The following is a 20,438-nucleotide window of genomic DNA, read 5'->3' as shown; positions in this document are numbered from 1 at the left end:
AATGCATTACGAAAGAAACTACTGGGAGGCAACACAGAAGGTAACATGAAAATGTTCCTTCAGAACGCCTGCAGTGAAAGAAAGAGCAGTTAAAGTAGGAGTGTGTTAACCTACTATTCAATGGGAAGGAAAATCTCTAGTAGATGATGCCAAAGCACTTGGGGCGTTTTCTGCATTGATCTTCATTCACTAAGACGGATTAACCAGCTAATGTAACTCATATCACAGCAAAAGGAGCAGGAACACAAGCTAGAACCAGAAAACGCATTAGAGCAATTGCTCCAAATCTCCCGAGCCAACAAAGTCAAGATTCTGAATTTCCCATGCATATTTACTGGCAAACTTTAAACAGAAAGCATGATAAAGGCAATATAGTTCTGCAGACAACTTAATAAGCTTCCATAAACCTATGGACTTGTAGTCCATAAACCTATGGACTATATTCAGGGGTTACAGCATTAAAAGAGTACTTCAAGGTTTTCAAATCTGGTAGACATACTATTTACCCTTCAAAGACTGACAAAGGCAATTATCAAAGATCATCTCTGCTCTCTGCATTAAGTTCCCGCAGCCTGAAGAAGGGCAAAAGCACCTGCTTCCAAAGAGCAGGAACCCAAATACACAGGGAAACACGGACCAGTCAGGGTTACCGTCAGTCCCTGGGATGATGCCGAAATAAATAATCAAACAACCTCTCTCCTGCATATTTCAGATAACGAAGCAGATAAGCTCCAACACACAACTTGTTAAGAACAAATCATATCAAACGTAATGTCATTTCCTCCAATGACACATTAACAACGTAGGTAGCAAAATAGCAACTAGAGGCAATGCGGTTTTGGTTTAACTGGGCTATTGACACTCTTAAATTGACAGTCATATAATCTAAACAAATACGGTAGATGCTGAAGTACTGAGAGATGATTAGAAACCCATACCCAGAGATAAGTTATCATTATTTCAGTCAGAGAGAAAATAGGTAGCAAGCCCATTCACATGGCTCTAATCTTTTAGCATTCTCCACCCTTACAAAAAGTAACTTGAGACCAGGGTGAAGGCTATTTAGCAAGGACCTTACTGCCCGCAACTCTGTATTTTGCTCTGCCTCAGTTTGATTTCTTATGGTCACAAAGTAACAATTTCGAAGACCTCCCAGACAACATCTTGTCTACAAATTACACATGGGAAAATATCAGGACAGAAAGGTCATTTTTTTACGTTATCAGAGGATCACCTGGGACAGTTACAAGCACTTTGATGGAGGGCCTCAGGATCCAAAGTCACTTGAAGCAAGGGCAAAAGTCACTTGAAGTAATACGCAGTTTGACAGAGCAAATAGGTAAAAATAATCAGCTGCATAACACAACACAGAAGGCAAGGTTAAGTATGTTGAGTGGTAAAGTGCTAAAGAATCTGGGGTTTATGCTGAACATAAATCACACATATCACCGCAAAAAATAAAAAAATACGTAAAGACTTATCGTCCTACTGAGATGTATGAAATGCAAGTATCACATGAAAAGCATATCAAATAATTTTGACTCTGCCTGTGGAGCAGATGCTCAGATGGAGCACTGTGTCCCGTTCCAGAAAAATGCAAACCAAGTGAAAAATGTCTCAAGAAAAGCAGTGAGAATAGCCCACAGATGTATATTAAAAAAAAAAAAAAAATATCACTGAGGAGAGGAGGCTGAAGGCATGGGATTTCTTAAGTGTGGAAAACACCAAAGAGAAAGCCCCCAAAACATGTGACACATTCCTGCATAAAGAATTCACAAGGTGTACAAAATGCATGTTAGAATTCTTAAATGCTTAAGTTATAGCAAATAAATTTAGATTAGAAATTAGAAGTAGTATTTTCAATGGTAAGGACAGCAAACTAGTGCAACAGATTGCCTAAGCAGGGTAAATCTCCATCAGAAACTTATGTTAGCTCATTTGCTTCGAGAACTAGTTAGACATTCCTTCCTTGTGCCTGCAACACAGAGAATTTATGAAAGAACAAATGTCAATTACCTCCCCCTTTTCCCCTCATACTTGATTCACAGGTGCCTCATCTGAGCTTCCAGCTTCTACATCAGTTATTACAAGAATTTATTAACCATTACTAAGAAACAACTTCCAGCATGAAGGATTTGTAACATCATATGGAAATAATAATAAAAACATGACCTTAAAGGGGTTCTTGAAAGGATATTACAGAGGAAAAGTGATCCACTTGAACCACATCAAGATGGAGAGTCCTTAATTACAACAAAACCAAAGAAATCTAGAGATCCTGCTTACAACAGTGACTTCAACTTTACCCCCACACACATATGCTTTAAAGCAGCGGTGCCCAGCTGCAGAGACACCCTTTGCTGGGAAGGTAAAGGAGGGACTAACAGACCTTGCTGGCTCCACGTGAGGTCAGCCTGGGTGGGTCTGCATAGCCCTCTCCTGGCAAGTGCCCTGCAGAGATACCCGGCGGGCTCAACCGAGGGCCACACGGATTCAGGCTACTCATCTGGTCTCCGATAAAACACTTGCCAAATGCAGAAGTGTGGAAAAACAAGAGCTGGGGGAAGCAGAGGCAGTCCTTGTACAGCTGGGAAGAAACAAGGAAAGCAAGACACCCCAAATAAGGAGTCAGCAGCTGGACCCAGTAAAGCACAAAACATGACTAATTTTCTCATGGAAAGCTCAGCTACAAAAAAAAAAAAAAAATATCGAGAACCAAAGCAGGAAAGCAAACTGAAACATGCTGTCCTCTGCTGGAAGTGGCTCTGGAGGAGCCTGAAAGCAGAAGATGATGGAGACCACTAGTCCTTTGATCTTCACTGGAACAGAAGATAGAAACATCATTTTGAAGCTGCACAGCCTTGCCTAAATGTGGCCGTTACCTTTTGAACTCCAGCTAACACTGCACTTTTAGGCAGCCAGTATCACTGTCACCAAAGGGGCACTCCTGCTGCCTGTCTCTCCTACACCACCACTACCAAGAGATCATCTGCTGCTCTCCCACACACCTTCCCTCGTGGCAACAGAAATGCTTGCATGGCCACAGAGAACAGGATCAGGGAGGCGGATGAAAGCTCATGCTTTTTTCTTAGAAAAAAAATAAATATATATATATATATATATAAAAACCCATAAATCCTTTGTTGCGATCCAGTGCGTTCATCCTGTTCACTTACAACACTATACCAAGTTAAGTAAAGCTTTCAGGCTGTGTCTTTTGAATGCAGTTCACATCTAGTTTAAAAATATAAACAGCTCAATACACACATCACAGGAAGGAGGAAAAGACACAAAAAACAAACAAAAAGAAAAAACAGAAAGGGCTGCTACTGCAGCATGAGGTTTCTATCATGTGCATCCAGAAAGAATTTAGGGTAGAGCCTTTAAAAATTTCACACTAAGGAAGATCTCCAGACCTGAAAGTCAATGCATTCAGACTATGTATGACTTAATTCCCACCACTGGCTCTAGCTGATTTATCTAAGTGGTCATCTTTGGGGAAAAAGAAAAAAAGCATGACTCTTATTGCAAAAAAATACTTAATGAGTAAACACCACAATCAGCACAGGTTCAGAAAGGATTTTCCAACACTTAAACCAGCATCAAACCTTCAGATAAAGCATTCCTCATTCAGAATTAACACGACAAGAAATAAAACAAATCACTTCCCCCCCCCCCCCCTTAATTACAGAAGCACAGTATTAAATACAAGTGAGAAGTGTTTAAGTTGATGAGAACTGTATTTCCCTGTGCTCCCCGGAGCCTCACACCCCTTGGGGACAGGAGCCGGTACCGACCACCACCACCCCGAACACCCCAAGCCCCCTGTGTTCCCCCCCAAGCACCTCACTGCAGAGGAACGGCCGACAGCCGCTCTCCAGGCCCTCACCGCGGCCCAGACCCCGGCCCGACACGGAACCGCTGCTGCAGCGCTGCCGCCGGGAGAGGCACACGGGGGACACGCGTGGGCCCGCAGCCGCCTCGCAAAGGCCCACAGGGGTCTGGCGGAGCCCCGCCGGGCCGGGCCGGGCGGCTGGGGCCGTCCCCGCCCTTGGACCGGCCGGGGGAGCGACCGTTCCCCTCAGGCCCCGCCGCCCGGTCCCCCCGCAGAGGAGCAGCCCCGGGCCGGGGCGCCCCTCCTCTCACCGCGTCCGTCCGTCCCCGGCCCCACTCACAGCGTGTGCCCGCAGACGTTGACCATCAGCTTCAAGGAGGGGTTGCGGTACTTGGTGGTCTTGCAGCGCGGGCAGCCCTGGTCATCCATGGCCGCCGCCGCCTCCCCCGCCTCCCTTCCTCCTTCCCTCCCTCCTCCCCCCGCGCATTCCGCCTTCCGCCGCGCGGTGCCGCCGCCAAAGGGGCCCGCCGGCACCGCCCGCCGCCCCGCGCGTTCCGCCCGCCGCCGGGCCCGGTTCTCTCCTCAGCCCTCCGGGCCCCGACCACCACCGGGCAGAACCAGCCGGCGGTGGGGAGGGCCGGGGCGGTCGGGCCGAGCAGGTACGAGCCGCCCCCGGGCAGCACCTGCCTGGCGCTGGGGCGGGAGGGGGCAGGCTGTCCCCAGCTTGTAACGGGGGAGGGGTGGGGGGGCACTCCCGCCTAATGAATAACCAACAGGAGGCCGCTGCGGGGCGGTAGCTCCCTGGCAGGGCTCCCCGCTCCCGGCCGGGGAGAGGCGCCGTACCTCACTCCGGGTAACTACCGCGGCACCGCTTCGCACCCCGCGAGGGTTTAATTCTTCCCTCCCCGCCCGGGGAAAGGCGCTTCGCGGCGGCGCAGGTGAGGGGGAGCCGCCGCCTCCCTCCCGTCCCCGCGCTCCAGGTGGAGCTGGGGGTGGGGGGGAGAAAAGAGGAGAGGAGCGGGGCCGCTTGATTGACGGTTGCCCTGGAGACGCGGGAGCCCCCGCCCCCCCGGCGCGGCGCAGCCAATGGGCGGGCGCGGCCGGGCCAGCAGGCTGCGGTGCCATATAGTATTGCAGCGGGGCTGGGAGTCACGTTGGGGGGAGCGGCGGAGAGGAGCCCGTTTACACTGCTTTGCTATAGCAGCGATCTTTAATGGTTATTGCGTGGCCGGGAGGAAACCTGATCGGCTAGAGCCGGCCGAGAGCAGGAGGAGGAGGAGTGGACTTTCCAGAGAGATAGGAAGGGGGGAGAGGAGGAGAAGGGGACGGGGGGAAGGGGAAAAAAAAAAAAAAAAGAAAAAAAAAAGGAAAACAAACTGAAACATGTCTTCTGCCTCCCCCACGGACGAGATTACGAGCGCGGTGGAGATCAAGCAGGAAAATGTGATGGAAATCCTCTCTGAAGCCAGCAAGGTGCCCCCCGACGGGGCCGCGGCGGGAGCCCTCAACCCCGCGCCGCCGCCGCCCCCTCCCGCCGCGGCCCCGTTCCCCATGGAGCACGCAGGCTCCGCCGCCGCCGGGGAGGAGGGAGCCGCCGACCAGGTACTGCTCCACACGGAACTCCTGGCCAGGAATCACCACGCTGCCTCCTCTCCCTCCTCCTCCTCCTCCTCTTCTTCTTCTTCCTCCTCCTCCTCCTCCTCCTCGCAGACCCCCCTGGCTTTCTCCCCGGACCACGTCGCCTGCGTCTGCGAGGCGCTGCAGCAAGGTGGGAACCTGGACCGCCTGGCCAGGTTCCTGTGGTCTTTGCCCCCGAGCGATCTGCTACGTGGCAACGAGAGTCTGATGAAAGCCCGGGCGCTGGTGGCTTTCCACCAGGGCATCTACGCCGAGCTCTACAGCATCCTGGAGAGCCACAACTTCGACTCCTCCAACCACCCGCTGCTGCAGGAGCTCTGGTACAAGGCTCGCTACACCGAGGCGGAGCGAGCCCGGGGCAGACCCCTGGGGGCGGTGGACAAGTACCGGCTGCGGAGGAAATACCCTCTGCCCAGGACGATCTGGGACGGCGAGGAGACGGTTTACTGCTTCAAGGAGAAGTCCCGCAACGCGCTGAAGGAGCTCTACAAGCAGAACCGGTACCCCTCGCCGGCCGAGAAGCGCAACCTGGCCAAGATCACCGGGCTGTCCCTCACCCAGGTCAGCAACTGGTTCAAGAACCGCAGGCAGCGGGACCGCAACCCTTCCGAGACCCAGTCCAAAAGGTGAGAGCAAACTTTCCTCCCCGCCCCCCTCTCCCGCCTGCCTGCCTTCCCTCTCCCGGCTCTTTCTTCCCTTGCAAACATGGCGCTTACCTTCGGTGCGCCTCGTCCTCCCCTCCTTCCCCCTCCCCGCTCCCACACCCCCCACCCTCCCGGCCCGGGCACGCAGGCATGCGAGGCACCGCCGGGAAACTTCCCGGCCCCCGCCGCAGCCCCGGCCCCCGCCGCCCCCTTCCCCTCTCCCGCCGCGCCGCCACCCTTCCCCCGGGACGGGACGGGAGGGGAGGGGAGGCGGGGGGGGGGTGGTGTTGTTCCCCTTGTTTTTATTTAATTGTCGCGCCTGACAGAGTTAATCATTGACGGCGGCCGGAGGACGCGCGGGGGTGTGGGGTCCCGCCGCTCGCTCTGTTTTGAAACCTGACTCGGGAGCGGGCCGGGCTCGGGTTTCAGCGGGGGAACGGGGCCGGCCGCGCCGCGCCGGGCCTCAACGGCGGCACCGCCGGACTCGGCCCGCCGCAGGCCTCCGCCTCCGGCCCCGCCGCCGCTTGCGCCCCGCGGGGCGAGAGCGCCTTTCCCCGCCCGGCCCCGCTCCGCTCCGCCCGCGGCCGGCCCGGGGCTCTGCCTCGCCTCCCTCCCCGCGGGCGGAGGGGCCGCGCCGGGGGCTCGGCGCCGTGAGGCGGGCAGGTGGAGGTGACCTCCCCGCTGCCGCCCCCCTCCTTCCTCCCGGGGCAGGGACGGGAAGGGGGGGGAGAGGGGAGGGGGGGAGGAAGAGGAGGAGGAAAGGAGGGAAAAAAGCGGCGGCCGGCGGAGGGCCCCAAGGCATTTCTCAACCAAGGGCGCGATTGTGCCGCCGCGGCCCCCTCTCCGCGGGACACATCAAAGGGCGAGCGGCCGAGGGGGGAGGGAGGGAGGGAGCGACCGAAAAATGCAGTCGAGGGCGGACCAGTCGGCGAAAAAACCCGGCGGAGGGGCTCGGCCGGCCCGGGGCGGCGGCGGCCCGGGGCGGCCCCGCGGGGCGCGGCACAAAGGCCGCCCCCCCCCCTCCTTCCCCCCCTCCGCCGGGCGCAGCCTGAGGTGCCTCCGGCGGCACCGGGGGGCAGCGCGGACCCGGCCCCCGGCGCGGCCTCCCCCGCCTTCCCCCGGGCCGGGGGCGGCGGGCAGAGGCCGGCAGGGTCGGGCGGCGCTTCCCGGCCTGCTCTCGCCCCCCGCAGCTGCCGCCCCAGCCGTTTGCCAAATGGCCGCGGCCGGTCTCACACGTGTGGGCACCCGGGGCCGGCGGAGGGGGGCCCCAGGCAGCCCCCTTCGGTCGCCCGGCTGGGATGGGCAGGGAGAGGGGACTTATTTACACGTCCATAACCCAGCCCGGGAAGTTTCTCCTCAGCGAGTGGCTGGTTTGATGTGTCCTTGTCTAAGAAACCACCCCCTTGACTTGAAATTCGTTTAAAGTGCCTTGTAAAGACAAAACACAGAAAAAATTATTCGGCAAAACTCTCACAAACTGTATGAAAGCAAGGAGTCCCCCTTGGTGCAGAGCTCGCTGGCACGCCGTGGTAATGCAATGTCATCTCTCCATCTTTTCCCATAGCGAGTCAGACGGCAACCCTAGCACAGAAGATGAATCCAGTAAGGGGCAGGAGGATTTATCTCCCCATCCGCTCTCCAGCTCATCCGACGGTGTTACCAGCCTCAGCCTTCCCGGCCACATGGAGCCCGTCTACATGCAGCAGCTCGGAAACACTAAAATAGCCTTGAGCTCATCTGGCGTCTTGTTGAATGGAAACCTCGTGCCTGCCAGTACCTCTCCTGTCTTTCTTAATGGTAGCTCTTTTCTTCAGGGACCCAACGGTGTCATTCTCAATGGACTCAGCGTGGGGACTTCGCAGACTGTTACTTTAAATTCGCCCAAAACGACGTCGAGCGTTGTGAGCAACGGGGTGTCCATTACTGACATACTGTCATCTTTGTCAGAAGATGTTAAAGACTTCAAACGCCTTCAGGCTTCGGTCCCCAATGCCACAGCAGCCACCTTCAGCCCCAGCAACATCCCGGTCTCCTTCCCGGGATTGATACCGAGCTCAGAGGTGAAAAGGGAAAGCGTACAAACTGCTGCTTCCCAAGATGGAGGCTCCGTAGTTACTTTTACTGCTCCTGTCCAAATAAACCAGTATGGCATTGTCCAGATCCCCAATTCAGGAACAAATGGCCAGCTGCTGAACGGAAGCATCGGTTTTTCTTCTCTGCAGCTGCCTCCCGTTTCTGTGGCAGCTTCACAAGGTAAAAGTTTTGTCTGTTACAGTAAGAGGTACAAGGAAGAGTTGGGATCAGGCACACTTTGCATTTTAGAAGCCATGGTACTTTTCCTCCAAGGCACCAGCATGGTATCTCAGCCACAGCCACGTGCAGTACATCAAATAGTACCTTTTGCCTTCCTTTCTAATGGGTTCTGCTCATGGGCAGAGTGTTACATGAGGCTGAGCTCCTCTGCTAAGAGCAGAGAAGGAGGTCTGGTATTTTACACCCCTTTTATCTCATGCTTTCTCAGAAGTCTGTGAGACTCGTCTTCACAAATATCTGTAAATTTTACGTGCTTCGGTAATTCAAAATATTCCCCATTTGCCATTGAATTCTTTTAAAGAGAAGGTTCATAAAAATGAAAATTGTGGCAGCTGGAAATTGTTACTGTTGTTGTTCTTGTTGTGGTTGTTTTGTTTTTTTGGGTTTTTTCACCAAAGCATTTCATAAAAATAAATTTGAAATTACTATAGATGCAACAAGACCGAGCAGTTATGCTCATACATTTTCTGTCCTATAATTAAGAAAGACTAAACTGCAGGGAAACAACAGAAATATGCAATAGCTCGTAGATATAAAACGTGAGGGTATTTGGATAAACTGCCCTCGGTCCAAGGGAAATATGTCATCGCAGGTTCACGTGCCAAGTGTGCAGGCTCCTCCCCAAGTTTGCTTTAGAGTTTGTCTTAACATACCATAGACTGAAACTTGCAGCCAGCCGGGAAGAATCCCAGGGAGCGCAAGCCTAGTTCTGGATCCTTGTTTCGAAGCAGGTCAGTTACAAAGCACAACCGAATGGCTTTGTTACTCATTAGCCACTGCATCTTTGGTTATGAAAATGATTAAACTTGAGCGAATCTCTTTAGTTTCAGGAGCCTTGAGTACTATAATGAAAATCAAACTGTGCTCCTGTTAGCTTATTTGAATTAAACGTGTATAGGGAGTGAATTATTCTTGCTGTTAAATATGGGGAGGAACACTGAAGCCATACAAATACATTCTAAATAGGTGCAAAATTACAAGATCCTAAAACATGGCACTCGCAGTCACTGGAAGATAACGGTACATAGTTTAAGAGAGATGAAAAAGAGAAGACATTTAGTCTGAATACCAGCTGTAATTACAAAAGCCATTTAATCCACATGCTCCAAGGCATAAACTGACAGCCAGCAAAGGTGAGAAAGTTCTGTCCCTGAAGTAGCATGGGACTATTGTATTTGAAAGTCCTAAGATTCATAAGTTCCTCTCTGAAGATTTTCCCCATTGTTAAAAACACCAGCTTCCACTGGAGGGTGATCCACCCTATGTCTAGTCTGGTGCAGAGGAAAGTCAAGATCCATATTTGCTGCTTTGATTTCTTTTTGTTTTTCTTAACACGAGAAGGATGGATAGCTGGCTGCCTGTTCCAAGTGAAGTGTGCTGCAGGCTATTTTAAGTAAGCTACAGTAAATGAAATCTTATTGCCAGGTAACTTCAAGTTGCCTAGCTTTATTCTCCTAATTTACACATAGGAGTAACTTCTTCCAAAAAATCATCATTGATTAACGGAAATTAATAGGGAGCTAAAATATTCCCCAGGTGAGAAATGCATCTTCAGGGCTGCTCTAAAAAAATTGAGGTGTCTCCAACTGTAGCCTCTTAAAATTGTAATTAAACTGCTTTTAAGAAAGAGAGGGGTTTGAAGTGGGACCCGGTCCTGAGACCCAGTGTATCTTATTTTAGGGATGATTATAATGACAACTGACATGGCATGTCCAGTAAAACCAACTTCAGGTTGTCTCTGGCCACCGCTTCTTGCTCTGGCTAGCTACAACATCACACAAGCAGCGCCATGGCTTTCAGCGAGGGCAGACAGTTGCGGGGTGACTTGATACAGCGTGGTAGATGCGGTAGTGTTAGGCTTTTAGAAATAAGTGATAAAGCGAGGTGAAAGGCAGTACATCTGAACGCTCGACAGACTACCTGGTTAACTTGGTAGAAGTTACTGGGTTTTGACGCTTTCTCTGCAAGGGTTGACTCAGGTAGGTGCTGGCCAGCAGTGGTGGATTTCATGTGACGTGCCTCCGGTTTCCCACACACAAGCTGTAGTCTGTCACTGAACTATCTTTAATAGCTTTTCATGCTTCTATTCTTAGATGGAAATTGAGTGGTGGCAACTACTGAAGGCCAAAGCATGTTCATTTTAATCACATGGCCAGGGACTGTTTGCCCCTTAATGAGAGCCTGAAAGATACTTAATGTACCAGAACCTTTTTTTTTTTTTTTTCTTTTTTTCTTTCTAGAAGCAGTTTCTATTAACGGCTTTTGTTTCTTCATATCAAATTTTCTCTCACCTGTTACAAACATCACTGTTCTGTGTTGCGTGAAATATTAGCAATGTGTGTACTGCAACATGAAAAAGACCAAAACATCTTAACAAAATGCCAGCGCAACTCTCTGCCAACTATAATCCTTGTTTTCCTTTCTTTTGCTTTCCTTTCTCTAGGTAATGTTTCAGTAAATCCCAGCACATCTGATGGAGGAACTTTTACAACTGAGTCTTCAACAGTGCAGCAAGGAAAGGTTTTCTTCAGCCCCCTCACTCCGAGTGCAGTCGTGTATACGGTTCCCAATTCAGGCCAGGCAGTAGGCTCTGTCAAGCAAGAAGGACTGGAAAGAAGCCTTGTGTTTTCTCAGTTGATGCCAGTCAGTCAGAACACGCAACTAAATGTAAACATGTCTGCTGAAAATATATCCAGCGGAGGACTCCAGTCCCTGGCCTCCTCGTTAGTGAATGTAACGCCCTCACATAATTTTTCCCTCACACCACCAACTCTCTTAAATGCTGCAGAACTGAACTCTGGTATCTCGGAGAGCCAGTCCATGTCATCGCCCATGACCAGTACCTCTACCGTGATATCTATCAGCAACACTAACTATGCAACCCTTCAGAACTGTTCCCTCATCACCAGTCAAGATCTGTTGTCCATTTCTACAGCACAGCCCGCACTTGGAGAAATAGTTTCTACAAGCGGAGACCGTGTCAGCCACCCGTCTGCACAAGTACATCAAGATTTTGTCAGAGAGCACAGGTTAGTTCTACAAGCCGTACCTGACGTCAAAGAGAATTTCTTACCTAATTCTGAGAGTAAGTCAACTGGCAATTTAATGATGCTGGATTCGAAATCCAAGTATGTTATGAGTAACATGGTTGACACGGTTTGTGAAGAACTGGAAACGGACAAAAAAGAACTTGCCAAACTGCAGACAGTTCAGATGGATGAAGATATGCAAGACTTGTAACTTTTTTTTTTCTCTTGCTTTCTGTTTTAATAGATAAGTCTCCTGTTGAGGCCCTAACAAGCACCAAGTGGGGTTTTTTTTTTTGTTTGGGGTTTGTTTTTGTTTTTTTTTTTTCATTTAAAGAAAACAGAAGAACATTTAAATGGTCTGAATCGATGTACAGAGGAATCTCCAGCAATGGAATTAGGTTGCCACACTTGGTTTGCATGCAGTATTCTCTTTTAAGCAGATTAAAGGAGAAAGGAAACGCCAGGGCATGTACCGAGCGAATGGGTACAGGTTTGGCTAAGAGATACTACCCTGATAATTTAACTACTCTCCATAGTACAACATACTCTCAACAGTAAGTATACACTCCTAACTTTAGATAGAAAACAAAAATCTCGCTCCAAAAAGGTAGTAACAATGCAGTCATTTTTGCTGTTTACTTCTAGTCTATGGGCATTGAAACTTTAAGGAACTCTAGACGATACCTCACCGGCTACTTTTATGTTGTTTGAGGTTAAGAAACGAAACAAAATCATAAATAATACTGTTACTGCTGTGTTTGCTTTTTTCCAGCAGACTTGCATTCAAACCAAAAATCTCGTATCAAACAGTTACAGGTTTCTAAATGCTACAGCTAGCATTTTGTCAGTGCACCAGAAAAAGCATCATTTGAAACTCTGATTATGCAACTCAGAAGCTTTCTCTCCAGTATGAATGTAAATATTGTTTCAGTTCTTATAAAGGAGACTTTTTTTAAAATTAGTACAATGGATTTTATTTATGGTTTATGTTCCCTTTCACTTTAGACACAATGCATTGAAAAGGAAAACGTTTTCTGGCTGTTTAATTTATTTTTATTGTTTGAGCAGGAAGTAAACGTAGTTATTTCTGACAAGGTTTTACTTTTTTGTAGTTTTTCAAGCAATAGACTGTAAAAGTAAAATGTTAATCACACTGAAACTAGAAAATGAACTCCCAGTCTCACAAACCCAGGAGGTCCCTGTCTCTACTCCCTCTGTCCTTGTGTTCAGGGGTTTTTTGTTTGTTTTGTTAGTAATTTGCGAATTAGTTGAACCTTTTTGTGTATTTTTTACAGAATTCCACGTGCCTTTCTTCCTAGTGGCCTTATCTTTGTTACTAAAGCACAGTGGCAGGAGGAATAAAAACACTGATTTGCAAATATCCGTCCTCAGGGCCAAATCCTGATGCCTTACTTCTGCAAGTAGAATCCACTGATTTCGGTGCCCCTACTTGCACGAGTAAGAAGAGTTTTAAGTCTTTCGGTCATCATGGGTGACATTTACTAGCGGTGCAGAGAGCCAAAGATAGGTCCTTCCGCACCACGTCAGCAGGGCAGGAGGAGTCCAGAGGAGGGAGCACGGGCAGAGCCGTCGTGCCAAGGGAAAGGTCTTGGCTCCAGCTTCAGGCAGATGAGCAGGAAAGGTTGGATGGGCAGGCCTGGGAAGGGAGCCCCATGTTTACACAGACCCATTGGCCAAACAGCCCGTGTGGGAGGGCTTCAGCTGCTGTTCAAGCAGGCAGGCCCCCATCCAGGAGTGCGCTTAAACGTGTATTTATACACCCTTCCAGAATAAGCAGCGTGGGGGCTGATGGTGGGGACTGCAGCTGCCCGAATGGCTCGTGGGAGCAGCCGTGGTCTCTGCCTGGCAGGGGATGGGTCTCCTCTCCCTTCGCCCCGTTGTGCTGTGCCGGGGACAGCAGAAGCAGGCGGGCTCTGGGCAGGTGGAACAGATCGTACCTTTCCTCCGGAGGAGTTTTTGTAGCATGGGAAAGCACATCCTTAAGCTTTAAAATAATAATAAGAATGCCGATGTATAAAAATGACATGCTGTTAATCTTTGTGGTTTTGTTTTGTTGGTTTTTTTATTCTAATGTGAATATATACAGTAACTAAAGCATGTATTCATCCTCATCAGGGGCCTGGTTCGAAGCCTTTGGAAGGCAATGGGAAATGTTTTCACAAGCTTCTGTGGGCTCCGAATCAGGCTGAGGACAAAACAAGATCACTTGTAAAGGACAAAAAAATGGAAAGGAAAGAGAATAGAGGTAGCACATCCCAGTCTGTTTCTGTCTTGGTTGTTAACTGGTTCTGTGGAAAGCCTTTGAGGAATGAAGGTTTCTTCTGCGCGCCGTGAGCATGGCATAGGCATTCTCGCTATTGTTTTGCACTATATTGAATACAGCGTGTTTTGCAAGGTATTCTGTGGAACCTCAAAGCTGAGCTCTTGTCAGTAAGCTCTGGAGTCCACGCTGCGAGCCAGAGTCTCTAGGGCTACAGGGAAAGGGAAGAGCAAGCGTGCAAGGCGTGCACTTTGCAGCTGTACCGAGTCACTGATGCTCCGCAAACAGAAGCAACCCATAAGCAGTTGGCTGTCCCCACGTGCTCCCGAGCAAAAAGGGTGTTTAAGGCAAGCGCTTTAAAGTGGAGATTATCATGAGCAGAACATGGAGCTATATGTTCCTCTGGCACAACTTCCCTTGACATTCAGGGGATCTCCGCGTGAGCAGGGAATCGGATAGTCCAGAGTTCTCTCTGCTCTGCTTGTTTATCTGTTTGCTGGGCTCCAGCATGAGCAATCTGCTTCTCACCTCTTCTTCGCCCATAAAACCAAGATGATGATGACAATACCAGTAGCTCTATCTGCTTTGCATGAATTTGTTGAAGCGTTTGGAAAATTAGAAGGACCTTGCATCATTGTCATATTAATGGAGAACGTGTGCGTGGCTCTGAAGGAGTTGTTCGGGGCTTAACATTTCGTCGGTGAAGCTCAGACTATATTTGGAGGCAAGCTAGAGAGTATTTCAGAGCACTCTCTCAGTTGTTGACGCGATCTGGTCTCATAACTGAAAAGACTGTGGTGTTATGCCAGTACCTGTTACTTTTTTTTTTTTTTTTTTTTTAAATTTTTCCTCCTTTCCGTTTGTTGTGTTACTGAGGCTCTGAATGCCATGGCTTTGCAGCACAGTCGACGTGAAAACTGTGTATGTTGTTACAGTGGCGCGTATCTTGGAGTGTCTGGTACTTCTAATAGGAGACTTCCCACTCTTCAGTGGGAGCGGAGGATGTACATAAAAGCAGTGGTTTGGGACAAAGTAAGATTAATCTATTCTAGTCTTCCAGATATCAAGTAACTTATTTTATTATTATGTTTTACTCTTTCTTTCTCCCATTGAAAATAAGTGTCATTCCCTCCAGATAACGTAGTTATAACCTCATGTTTTCTGCAGGTACATATGCACAATATAAAGACTCATTGCACGGTACAGTGTTTTTAAAATAGATATTTAAATAGTAGTTTTACTCCTACTGTAAAATAAGGGTCAGTTTTTATTATGTGGCCCTCAAGCAAGCAGGCTAACTGCTCTAAATAGACAGTACACAAAGCCCCAAAAAGTGTCTGGGGCCGGATCTTTGGCTGCTGTAAATAAGGCATTGCTCCCCTGATTCCCAAACTGAGGATTTTACGTGGTTTTTAGGGGATATGGATGCTCACATCCCACACACGTGAACGGCAGTGAGCGTCCAAGCCCCGCAGACAGTCCTTATTATCGCATTCTGTTGTTTAAATGGAAGGTATGTCTATCTGGCATACACGTTCCTTCTCCTCCCTCCCTCTCTGTTATGGATGAGAATAAAGGATCGTTTCAACTTCACATATGTTTGTAACTTGTAAGTCCACTGGAAATCTTACAGGAAACATTGCCAAATTCTACTACTTTTCTGGTCCCGGACTCAGCTTTGAAAAATACGCTTAAAGTTTAAGCAAATTCCTACAAAGTATGATATTAAAAACCCTTTGTTCTTTACTACTTTTAATTAAAGCTGCCTCTCTGTTTTGTCCAAAGTTTTGCAGAGAACCAGAAATATATTCAACTGAATGCTCTGTCTGGACTATTTGCAGCATTATTCCTGTGGTCTTACCTAAAAGAACATTTCAGCCACATAAATCATGGACATCTATCGGCCAGGTCCTCGGCTGGGCTAAACTAGCACAGTTCTATCGACCTTAATATCCTTTCCCACCAGCCGAGAATATGGTCCATTCATTTCACTGGAGTTGGGTCAGGGATGGATTTGGCCTGGTACACGGTGGCAGTATGAACCAGAGCACAAGGCTGACACTTAGAGAATTATAACCGAACGGTCACAGTCTATCGAAGCACATACCTCTTTCCATTTACTGCTTTACCCTGCCTGTGGATTCAGGAAGACGCATTCAGAAAGCTGCTTTACCCAGAAGTAAGGCTGGAACCATCTTTATTGTTAGTACTACCAATCTGGGGGTAATGGACAGATTCTGACTTCAAATCCTGCAAAATCACCTCAATAACTATTTTCAGTTAAATTAAGTGGGGCAGAATTTGGCCCCGTGTGCACAGGAGCTTTTCCCATATGTGGATTTCCAGTGCCTGTGCACTTTTCTTAGCCAGGGCAGATGAACAACCAAGGGAGTGCATCCCTTCAGTCTCTTACGAAATGCGTGCGCAGGACTCCCGGGCGCATGAATGGCCTAGTGCTTGTGGTCGAGAACCGTCTCAAATCATAAAAAGAATAGTAATTCTATAACTCTGGAAACAAAAGTAATGACATTTTACAAGCAAGGAGACCTGACGTCTTCCTCTATCTCCTAGCAGTTATTATCTTGAAGGATATTTTATACCTTACTTGTATGTTTCATATAATTTAAAACTAGCTTCTTACATTTCTGAACTCAAGGAGGGAGTGAATCTTCTGACTTTCAGGATTCACATTCAGAGGATGTTTGTTCTTTTGCTGCATGTACTGTTTGTCCAGAACTAACCAGTTATTTCTGCGATATGGGTTTATTGTGCCTTACAACAAATACGAAACTTAAGCAGAATGTACGCATTAGAGGAGGGAATAATCAGAAGTCTTTACTGCACTGTTAGATGATGCCGCCCCAGAGTGTATCATCAAACATATCTGTGCTTAATTACCCAACCAAAGAGATCTAAAGTATGTATGTTTGTTGTACTGTAATAGGGGTTTGTGCCTGGACAATTAAGTGTTTTATTTGTATTCTGAGATGATGTGAACTTATTTTTCTAAACACTATACTGAATAAACTTTATATTTATACACATCTTGTGTAAATATTTCTATTTGGATATAATGTGAGGGCTTTGAATTTTGTGTTAGAAAAGCAATCTAAAGTAGAAACTCTGCTTTTAATGACTCATCGCGAAGGTGATGGCAACTGTGAACGCCTGTGCTCACCAGGGAATTGATCTAAAGCCTACTTAAGCTAGAATGAGACTTTCTGTTGACTTGAGTGGGTTTTGTCAGGCCCTAACTTTGCTTCTAAAATACTAAATTAAAAACCATAAATCTTTTATTTCATATTGAACCTAGCTATTAAATCTGTGTCTCAGACCAAATTTATACCATAATTAGATAGATACTATTGAAATATATTTCCACCTACTAGTTAGGACTAGTCAGTATTTACTTGCGGCTCCCATGGCATTGGGATGCTTTCTATGTCAGGATTTCTTTTTGGGTAGGTAAATTCTTACTTGCTAAATTTGTATTTGTTGAAATTTTTCTTTAAAATGTTGCACTTGGTATCAGAGCTGGTCTTGGCAGACTTTTGAGAACAGCCTGAAATTTATGTTCCCGTGGTATTAAAGGATTAAAACACATTACCATATTACTTCAGATCTGTGCTCCAAGTACCAGGATTGCCTAGTTACAGTTTTGATGCCAAAATGAACGACAGTAAGTTCAAGCAGACTAACCTGTACAGGTGGAATAGTTTCCCTCACTGAAGCTATATATACATGAGAGATACTTAACAGCTTGCACATGCCAGCAGGAAAACACCCTTCCACCTCTTAAATTGTATTTAGGCCATAGGAAGCAGGATGAGGTCTGAGAGATTCATTTTTTTAAACAGTCAGATCCAGCTGTATATACCTATTAAATTTTTAATCACTAAGACATTACCTTTCCTTGCTGTTACTCACCGTTCCTCCATCTTTCCCATTTATCGCAGCCGCGTCCCACTCGCTCCACGCGGTGCCGCTGACGGTGATCCTGGTGGCAAAGCACAGCGAGCCGCCTGCCAGCCCTGGGAGCAGCTCTCCCTCCTCTGCCTGGGGGTGAGCCACCTTGCGCTCTGCAGCTGCCGAAGCAAATCCAGTTACCCGGGAGCAGCCCTAAGGTAGAGAGAGACACCTGCCTTGTTGCCCAACTCCTTTTCCTTCCCAGAAGCAGCGTGTGACTCAGTCCTCCTGTTCGCAGCGCTTCCCTTTGCCATGCTCTGGTTTTGCCTGAGCAGTAGGACTGTGGTAATATTTTCCTGCCCTGCAGATACCAAATTCCTGATTGATCCCTGGATGGCAGCTCCACCCCAGCTTTGCTTGGCGCAGGGCTGAGGGTCTAAAGCCATCCTTCAACCTGGCTGCGAGCAGCTTCTCCTCTCGTTTCTGCCCCGTGACGCAGCCGGGGGGAGAAGCACCGCTGCTGGGTTGGCTCCAGCTGGGGGAGATCCCCTCCAGGAGGGGGTTTCTGACTGCGCAGCCCCCACACACTCGACCCGACAAAGTGCAGGGGTTTGAGGGCAACCGAGAGGCGGAAAGTCTCGGCGTATGCAAATGTCAGAATTCTCCCTGAGCAGCCACCCATGCGGTATGCAGGATGAATCATGTCCTAACGGAGCACATTCCTGCTACTTCGGAGGGCTTTGCAGATGTGTTCCAGGTCACCCTGGGCGAGAAAACCACACACAGCCACGGTTACTTCTTCCCTGGCAGCTTGTACGCAGATGGAGAAAAGGGGGACAGCACCTTCGGGAGGGTGGGCAGCTGCCTCCCCGAGCCCCTGCCTTTCACCCGGGGCCTGAGGATGCTGGAGGGAGGACCGGGGGCTGCCAAGGCGGTAGCTGGGATAAAGCTGATAGTAGGGAGGCTCGGCAAGACGGGCGGTTGCTCTTGATCTAGCAGGGAGATGAGCTGGGAAGGGAGGCGATGTTGGACGACAGCGCTTTATCCTCTCTTTCTGGCTGGATTTTCCCCGGTGCCAGATCAGAAGGGAATTTTCCTGCTCCAAGAGGCAGAGTTTGGGTCAGTAAAACAAGATCTTAACATAAATGCTCATGGCTTGGAAAGCAGAGGTCTCCTTACAGGGCTGCATCGCCCGCTGTGGTGATCTCTGGCTGCAGAAGTCTTTGGGCTGGAGTGTTAGGACAGTATATCTCAGTTATGGATACAGATCACATATTTAATATAAAAATACATTTTAGAAGGAAAATGATTCCCAGAAATAGGCATTCATCTGCCAAACAATGTGCACATAACTGACTTTACACTTAGAGGTGCCAGAAAGTTCAGGAATGAGACCAACAATAAAAAACCAACACACGTGTGAAAAATCTACTACATTAAAGCCAGATTCAATAAAAATAGCACCTAGTTTATACGCTGCAGAAGCTGGCACACGCCTGCAAAAGCTGAAGGAAAAAGATAAAATGTTCAGAAGTTGCATGCAGTCCAGAGGAACTGAGCAGTGCTGGAGCAGAGCTGATGGTTACTCAATAACTCACGTACAATATTCTCTTGTGTAAGTACTTTAATTCTTCATCCTGCTACTTCTCGGGCACAAAGACCCAATTTTGAATACTTCAGGCTAATCAATAAGCTTTGTTGTTGCAGCCAAAGTGCTTTGCAATAGATCTTCTATTACCCAAAAGGACTGCAGAATGTTACAACGCACTGTTTTCTTTTCTACTCTGCAAACTGACAGCCAATTATTTCGGTGTTAGTGGTGTCCCTTATACCGCTTGCAGCTGTAAAATGCAGCCCCTCCCCTAAGGAGCTTACAGTATACAGAAATAAAACCGGTCCAAGCTGGGAGGGGAGCGGAGCGCAGCCAGAAGAGGTGATGTGCCCAGGGCGAGGCTGGCAGTGGGTGCAGAGGTTGCAAAGCCAGGTCTCTGACTCCCCCTGTTGCTTTGCCCACTGGCTCATGCCATCGCCCCAGGAGCCCGATCCGGCTCTGATGCAATGCCCCTGACAGCAGCAGGAGGACCTGCTGCTTATGCCAAAGCTGAGTTTGCTTCATTCATTTATTTGCTATGTTTACAGCCACCCTTCTGATGCTGACCGATAGCAACATAAGCCTCCAGCAAAGCCCTGTCGGTAAATAGGCTGGCCCTGGACTGGGATCACTGAGCCTGCAAACACTCAGGCTCCAGAGAAACCGCTCCTGCCTGAATCATCCCATCAGGGTGATGCACACGCAGGCCCTGAACCAAAGCTACCCACTTCCAGACCAAAGCAATTTGAGAAAGGTTTGACTCATCTCCCACCATGTCCGAGGAGCTGAGAGAGAGAGATGCTCACGGGAGGTGAGGATGGGTTAGTCCACAGCCTGAGCTGTGCATGCTCTTGCATGTCCTAAGCCAGTGGTTTCTTAAAATAATAAATCAAGAACAAATGATAACTAAGAGCCTACGCATGTCCTAGGAAGATGCTGGAGATTTTGCTTTTTGCTGCTGCCTAAGCAAACTGGGGCAGGCAGGGGAATCGGAAGGCGGTTCTGGAATGCAACACTTTCTATACCAACCCAAGCACATTTGCAAGGGACATACAAATATATAGGTTGTCCGTGTGAAAAAAACATCATCTGTTGCGTCGTGTGCATGCAGGGGAAGTGAGCACTGACCAGATTAAGACTCAAAAAAAACCCCCAATTTCTTTATTTTGAGGTTCACTATGAAGTTGCAGAAGAGGCAGCC

The 20,438-nt window shown here is 48.6% G+C and overlaps 2 protein-coding genes across 6 annotated transcripts in view; one reads left to right on the top strand and one right to left on the bottom strand.

Annotated features, from left to right (window-relative positions):
- Positions 1-4,302, bottom strand: part of MNAT1 (MNAT1 component of CDK activating kinase) — a 126,380-nt gene extending 122,078 nt beyond the window's left edge. For all 5 annotated transcript variants that reach the window (XR_014228868.1, XR_014228869.1, XM_082318276.1 and 2 more), the window contains exon 1: positions 4,176-4,302. Coding sequence is in view for 3 of the 5 variants with exons in the window: in XM_082318276.1 (XP_082174402.1) it covers positions 4,176-4,264 (89 nt within the window). In the remaining 2 variants the exon portion in view is untranslated. The remainder of the gene's footprint in view (positions 1-4,175) is intronic.
- Positions 4,303-4,928: 626 nt separating this feature from the next.
- On the top strand, positions 4,929-16,774 carry LOC309592954 (homeobox protein SIX4-like). Its single transcript, XM_082316981.1, has 3 exons — positions 4,929-6,099; positions 7,682-8,370; positions 10,874-16,774. The coding sequence occupies exons 1-3, from the start codon at positions 5,219-5,221 to the stop codon at positions 11,668-11,670; spliced, it is 2,367 nt and encodes a 788-aa protein (XP_082173107.1). The 5' UTR covers positions 4,929-5,218; the 3' UTR covers positions 11,671-16,774.
- Positions 16,775-20,438: the final 3,664 nt, after the last annotated feature.

Source organism: Platalea leucorodia, assembly GCF_965183815.1.
Source record: "Platalea leucorodia genome assembly, chromosome: 7".
In the NCBI taxonomy this organism is placed as follows: domain Eukaryota; kingdom Metazoa; phylum Chordata; class Aves; order Pelecaniformes; family Threskiornithidae; genus Platalea; species Platalea leucorodia.
Note: the sequence above shows the minus strand (reverse complement) of the source record. Positions and strands in the feature narration are given on the sequence as shown.